The 7,104-nt window shown below is 41.4% G+C and overlaps 2 protein-coding genes across 2 annotated transcripts; both read right to left on the bottom strand.

The window, feature by feature from the left end:
- Window positions 1-216: 216 nt before the first annotated feature.
- On the bottom strand, window positions 217-1,443 carry LOC119738433 (C-type lectin lectoxin-Enh6-like). The gene has a single exon (XM_038213328.1). It carries the CDS (start codon window positions 1,288-1,290, stop codon window positions 556-558), a length of 735 nt encoding a protein of 244 aa, XP_038069256.1. The 5' UTR covers window positions 1,291-1,443; the 3' UTR covers window positions 217-555.
- Window positions 1,444-5,576: 4,133 nt separating this feature from the next.
- LOC119738434 (perlucin-like protein) lies at window positions 5,577-6,754 on the bottom strand. The gene has a single exon (XM_038213329.1). It carries the CDS (start codon window positions 6,749-6,751, stop codon window positions 6,026-6,028), a length of 726 nt encoding a protein of 241 aa, XP_038069257.1. The 5' UTR covers window positions 6,752-6,754; the 3' UTR covers window positions 5,577-6,025.
- Window positions 6,755-7,104: the final 350 nt, after the last annotated feature.

The following is a 7,104-nucleotide window of genomic DNA, read 5'->3' as shown; positions in this document are numbered from 1 at the left end:
AGCCTGTGCACAAACACACTGACGGATAACCACTGATTTACTAAACAATGATAACAATGCGAGCTTTTAATTCATTCCAAATTTGTACATCAAGAAAAATACATCATTTTTTTTAACCACGCTCACTCTAATACCTTTTTTGGTTTGTGAACTTAAATTTAGACCTTTAAACAAAAAAGAAAATTTGAAAGCCGAAAAGTTTGGGTTTTTTCGGGGTTTTTTTCGGAAATATTATTATAATTTCCGTTTAATATACAGATCAGTTTCGTGTGTCTAGTAGAGATGACAGAAATCTTTAACCGAGGGCCGGATCGTGAGTGAGCACACGAGCAGGTACAATGACGGGGATAATCCGTGATTCTCTAGATTAAGCTAAAAATCCTTCGACTCGGTTCCTTCTATAATGCTTCCGAGTCGAAAAGGGGTGTAATTGAGAGAGAAGTCTTATTGTTCGAGCATTGACGGCAAGTGATGTGAATTGTGATTCATTGCAGTTCTGAGACAATAATTATTGTCCGACCACTGACGGCAAGTGATCTTTCAGTTGAAATATTTCTACAGTTCAAAATAGTAACAGTTGTTGATTGCCTTATAGTCGGTGACATCAGCCACAAGACGAGTGACATCATTGAGTTGACACATCTTTTCTCTTTCGGTGTTGCTCTGCCAGAGATTAAAGGAGCGGCATCGGGGATCGGCTCGGCACGCCCAGCCACAGGCAAGCACGCCAGCTTCCGTCCGATTCTTGATGTCGTGATGGAGGAGGCATAGCTGGGGGACACGCCCATCAGGACCGGTGAAGGTGTGGTAGGCTGTCATCGCAGAGACCGTCATCTCACAGGCTGCAGGTTTGCGGTTGCTGCAAGGAACACTGTCGGACCATAAGCCCCCACCACCGTACGCAGTCATCCGGGCGCAGTTACGCTGGTTGTCGTTGTGCGGATTTCGCCCATTCCAACTGCTGAAAGTCATAGGTTGACCTCCGCACAGCCAGATACCCTCTTTGGCCGCATCCGTACAGCCTATCCACATACCGTCAGTCTGTGGCCTCACTGACTTCCAGATGAAGTCGTTTTCTTCCCGCGAGTTGGGCACGGCCAGACTGCTTCCCGGCCGGTTACAAGCCTCCGAGGCCTCAAACCAATTCATCTTGTCCGGTAGTAAAATGTAGCAAGATTGCTGCCATTTCAGCCAGCCAGGCGGGCAGGAGGCGTAGAGGGCCTGGCAGCTTGGTAAATTGATGAAGACCGAGACAAGCATCAGAACAAACCTTGCTGTCCACCAAGCCATCGTACCGTTGAATGCTGCCAACTATACGTGTGTATGATCTTTTTATACTCACTGCAATTTTAATCGTGTACGTAGTTTAAGGACGCATTTAAATTGCAACAAATTATTCATCTCAAGTACTGCTAATTATCACCATGGCGCCTGCATCGTTGGTAGAAGAGAAACCATGGTGACGAAATGTAATACGTGGGAAAAAATCCCAATGAGGCAACCGTTTAAAGTATCATTGCATTGTATACCTACATAGTATAACAATGAAGTATATCAGTACAAACACACTTATTGTTCCAGTGAGAGACACTGAACAAAATTAAATTTTATTCTTATATTCTGAAACTATTGAAAATATATTCTCAAAATTCGAAGAGAACGGCAAATGCATCTTCCTGAATTTTAGAACTGATAGAGATTTTGTTTCCTCTTTTTGCAATGACGCTCTATAACAGACAGAAAACAAAACCTGGTTGTATTAGGCCTTACTAGAGAACATTTTACTACAATTATAATATTTTTCCACATTAAGAAAGCAACGACTGAACAATCTTTGAAATGTGCTTAACAACTGGTAGGTTTCTTTCTCGTCAGGTCTTTTCATTTGGTAAATTGTTGAGATCAAGGGAAATATCTCACGACAGTTTGTTTGTTAACCATGCTTTGAATGATGACGAACACACGAAATTATCATGACGGTGACAACAGCGCTTGCTGGTAAGTGAAGAAAACGCTTCAATTATCTTGCTTTAACTGGTCGACAATTAGTCAATTACGAAGACAATAATAGCTTTGCTGAGTGTACTGCCTCCAAGGTCGGAGAGTTTATTGATGTGGAACATATGAAATAATGGAAGTCAGGGGCGTATAGTTTCCATGGTAAAGCGTCAATAAGTAAACGATTTTACGGTTGGCCTTGAGTGTATGCTTTTTATGAGTTTATGATGTGGTTGAGAAAACAACCGGCAAGACTCTACGCTCCAACATGTACGCTTAAAGTTGTTTGTCTTCAGGAGAATGCTAGGCTTTTACAGAGGAAAGGGTTTTAATACTATATCCAGGTTGTTCCCCAGTTTTGTGCCATGTTCCCTGTAGGTAACATGTAGAGTGCTATACACGCCGGGGTTGCTTGATCTGTGAAGCTGTCAGTGGAATTTTGGGACCTGAGTAAAAAAAAAAAGAAATACACGTACGTGTATGTATTGCTTCAGTCCTCAAAATCCTCTCCAGTCCAGAGAATCCCAACTTCTTAATCACAACATTGACTCTCAGACGAAGAGGCTTTCTTCTGGTAAACTTTCGGCCGGTTAAGCCTCAGAGGCCTCAAACCAATTCATCTTGTCCGGCAGTAAGATGTAGCAAGATTGCTACCATTTCAGCCAGCCAGGCGGGCAGGAGGCGTAGAGGGCCTGACAGACTGGTAAACTTATGAAGATCAAGACAAGCATCGGAGAACAACTTGCTATGATAAACCATGCCATGCTTGGTATATTGACGAAGATCAAGACACAACTAAAACCAAAATGTCTGAACACTATCCACACCAAATGTTATCTACATTGTAGAATATGACAACCTTTTAACAATACATTTTGCAGTTGCCATTTCATTCAACAGTTCTTGAACTTGCGTCAACAAACACGTTGTTGCTATGATGTCTTATTTCGGATCTCCAAAAGGGGATAAGCGCGGCGTTATGAATTGTACTCATTTTATCTGTGCTATTATTTTCAAGTAACAATAAATTTGTTGAAACTCTTGACAATGTATAGTTTTACAATGCAAGAGAACTATGAAAGATACACGGTGAACATTTTAACTACAAGAACTCAATTTTGATAGCACACATCCAAACGTTTTAGTAACTGCAACATAGTTGTGCAATTATTAGTGTTCAGTTAGAAACTTGTGCAGTCCTCACTAGCAAAATCGGAGACATTTATGCATGGGTGCAGTGTTGCGACTTAGTGTGCATATAGATACGGCTCGGCCCCGTGCGAGTGGTATAGCGCCCTCTGCAGCCATTCAGAGGAATTTTACTCAGCATGTAACCTTTGGAATACAATTATGTTGTTTGAAGCATTTAAAGTGAGTACATGTACTTGCGAAAAAAAACTTCAAGTCTGTTTACGTGTAACATAAAAGAATACTATAATAAAATATATGGTGCCAAATCCATTGAAATGCTCCTAGCCTATAGGCGCTTTACATAAGCATTAAGACAAAAAATCCGTTCTTAGCTCCTTGTGGTACAAACGAATAGTTGACTTTAAAATCAATCCTCTAAAGATAAACATTAAATCCATACGAATCCAATGACGCACTAAAAACTATAGCATACCATATACCACAAACATCAACACTGTACATCATCATGCATGTAAATATTCAGCCTTTAGAATGGTTAAATATACTAAATATTACTTAGCACACAGTAACAATGCAAACGTTACACACAATTCTATACAATATCGATTGAACATTGTTATAAATTACATCGAGCATATTGCAACATAACAACTAATTGTTGTCCTTAATCAGCCTTCTGAATTGCTATACAGGGTGAGTAAGAAAAAAACGAAACCCAAATGTCGGGACTATTGTTTTAGTAAAGTTCTAAATGTAGCACTTTCAAAATCTAGGAAATGTAAGCCCAATTCATAAGCTTTCTTTTAGTACAAGAATCATTCAAATCACTTATGTTCTTTTCAAGTAACGGGCTTTTAAACACGATCACCGTTTTAAAGTTCTGTCCACGGATCACAAAAAGGTAAGTGTTCTTTCAGAAAAACGAAAACAAAATCACAAATGGATGTGCGTGCATTGTTTTCGTTTTGCTGAAAGGACGCACACCTTCTGTGTGATCCGTGGACAGAACTTTAAAACGGTGGTCGTGTTTAATAGCCCGTAACTTGAAAAATGCATAGGTGATTTGAATGAATCTTGTACTAAAAGAAAGCTTATGAATTGGGCTTTCATATCCTAGATTTTAAAAATGTTACATACAGAATTTCACTAAAACAATAGTCCCGACATTTGGGGTTCGTGTTTTTTGACTCGCCCTGTAATTGTCAAGATTATGATTGTTACAGATCTCACTGAGTTTCGCAATTCTTGACCAAAGACATCTAAAAAGTTTGAATCACAGCTCTTTTTATCTGAAACCAAAAAAAAAGAGACTTCTTGGTCCGGGAGTTTTGCCGATCGAATACAATCGGGCCTCTTTGGTCATTCACGCATTACACAGAATGAACTTAGAATTTGAAGAAGAAGTATGTCCTATACGCTGAACGAACGGTCATTGACACGAAAAGAATTGAAAGCGGTGTTCGTGCATCGCCAATTTCTTGTTATTTTCATGTCAAAATGCTTGCCCTTTCTTGTGCTCGTCGTGGATTTGTGGTTCCGAGAAAACAACCCAAAGAACTCCACTTTTCGGTCGATGCACTCTAAAACGTCAGTGTTTAGATATAATCTGGAATGCGGATACTATGGCTCCGCGCTCCAACAAAGAGGGCGTGTTTTTACCACTTTTGAGAGCCCTGTTAACAGGACAAACACTCAGGCTCGGATCCAAAAACAAAATTTCAATAAAAAAATCATGAAAAAAATCCCCCCCCCCCCGCTCTGACACCCACATTTTTTTTACTGGTAATAATGTCCGCCTTTGCACAAAATACGGACAGAGCCAGCTTGGTATAGGGGGTATAATGTACACTATTCTGTGATATATCGTTTCTAATCGTCGGATTTCAACAGCGCCCCCACTCAAAGTATGGTACGAGCGTGAGGAGGAACACTTTTATTTTTAAAGGCCAGTTTTTCATATGAGAGGGGCACAATTTTAATGTTGCGAGCAGGTCACTAATAAAAGTGTGCTTTCGAGGAGCAGTTTCCACCTCGAGAAGTTATCGCGAGATGCACTATTTTTTGTTAGCCAATTTTCAATCTTGAGAGGGGCACAATTTTGTTATTGCGAGAACCCCTCTTGTGCTTTCGAGGGGTAGTTTTCCATCTCGAGAAGGTGCACAATTTTGTTAATGCGCATGCGAGACGGGCACTCGTGTTTTTTTTTTGGGGGGGGGGCAGTTTGATTACAAGAGAGGAGACAATTGTATTTGTAGCGCGATCATATGCTTTCATGTGTGCGTTTGAGGGGCAGTTTTGTTTTCATCTCGAGGGGTCACATTTATAAACGCAAGAGGGGAACTTTTGTTATCCTGGGAAAAATCTTGGGGGCAAGCTTCCCCCTGCCCCCCCCCCCCCGGTTCCGCCGCCCCTGTTGCAGATCTACCACGAAAACAACAATGTTTAAGTCTTTGTTTTTTTTACATAACGAAGGAAACATTTGTATTCGTTGTTCACACTTACTTTTTACAACCTCTTGTTGGTACACATGTACATCTAAATCTAAACTTAACTCAGTTTTGATGATAATGTTCACAAATTAAAAAAGAAACAGTCAATGTTCGTGTCCATTGAAGATGACATGAACAGACGACTTCAACTGGCATCCAGATTGTATGTTGTACATCCCGTGACCAAACACAAATACGGCAAATTTGAGATTGAGATTCTAACCTTAAACTCAGCTACTTCTAAAACAAGGCATCGATGTTTGTAAGTTCCAATCAATCAGCAGTGTATTTATAATAAAATGCGTAATAAGGTAGCAGTGTATTTCCAACAGTAGTATAGTGTTCATCCGAGCATTGACGGCACGTGTTCTTTCGGTGAAATATTTTCACAAATTAAAAAAGTAACAGTTGTCGGTTGCCTTGAAGTCGTTGTCATCAGCCACAAGACGAGTGACGTCATTGAGTTGACACATCTTTTCTTTCTTGTTGCTCTGATAGAGATTAAAGGAGCGGCATCGGGGATCGGCCCAGCACGCCCAGCCACAGGCAAGCAAGCCCTCTGCCGTCAGATTCTTGATGTCGTGATGGAGGAGGCATCGCTGGGGGACACGCCCATCGAGACCGGTGAAGGTGTGGTAGGCTGGTACCGAAAAGGGTGTCATCTCACAGGCAGCAAATCGCTGTCTATTGCAAAGTGTCTTATCGACCCAACGCCATCCTTCGTAGGCGGATATACGGGCGCAGTTACGTTTATTGCTTCTGCTTGGGTAGCTCGGATGCCAGTTGGTGTATTGTGCAGGCTGACCATCGCACAGCCAGACACCCTCTTGAGCCGCATCCGTACAGCCAATCCAGAGTCCACCGGTACCTTTTACCAATGACTCCCAGATGAAGAGGTTTTCCTCTCTTGAATTGGGCACGATCATGCTGCCTCCTGGACGGTCACAAGCCTCCGAGGCCTCAAACCAATTCATCCTGTTAGGGAGTCGGATGTAACAAGACTGTCGCCATTTCAGCCAGCCGGGCGGGCAGGAGGCTTGGAGAAAACCCCGGTTGCTGACTAAAAGGAGCAAAAAAAGTATCCAGATTAAGTTCTCCAAAAACCATGACATGTTTTTAAGATGGATACAGCAGCTCTGACGTTGCCTACAATTTTTTTCTTCATACGAAAACTGCGTGCAGGGATATTAACCTCGTTGTCATTATGCCGTTACCATGACGAATGGCTTGTGTTAAGACAGCGTGATAATTGAACCACGTTTTAATTGGCATTGTTCAGAGTGGGGCCTTTATATAAAAGGCATTACAAAATGAAGCAGGACCGTATCAACAGAATAGCTTTATCACTGTGTTCTCTTATCATGGCAAATTAGTCCATAATGGGGAAAATATATGTGAATTTTACCCCCCCCCCCTTCTTCTGATGGAGAATAATATTTTATCTGATGTGGTTTGCATAAACAGT

Source organism: Patiria miniata, unplaced genomic scaffold, assembly GCF_015706575.1.
Source record: "Patiria miniata isolate m_02_andy unplaced genomic scaffold, ASM1570657v1 HiC_scaffold_3, whole genome shotgun sequence".
NCBI classification, from domain to species: Eukaryota; Metazoa; Echinodermata; class Asteroidea; order Valvatida; family Asterinidae; genus Patiria; species Patiria miniata.
The sequence above is the reverse complement of the archived record's forward strand: the minus strand, read 5'-3'. Positions and strand labels throughout refer to the sequence as shown.

Excerpts from the sequence above, each read along its gene's own strand:
- LOC119738433 (XM_038213328.1), bottom strand. The coding sequence starts at position 1,290 with ATGGCTTGGTGGACAGCAAGGTTTGTTCTGATGCTTGTCTCGGTCTTC.
- LOC119738434 (XM_038213329.1), bottom strand. The coding sequence starts at position 6,751 with ATGTCATGGTTTTTGGAGAACTTAATCTGGATACTTTTTTTGCTCCTT.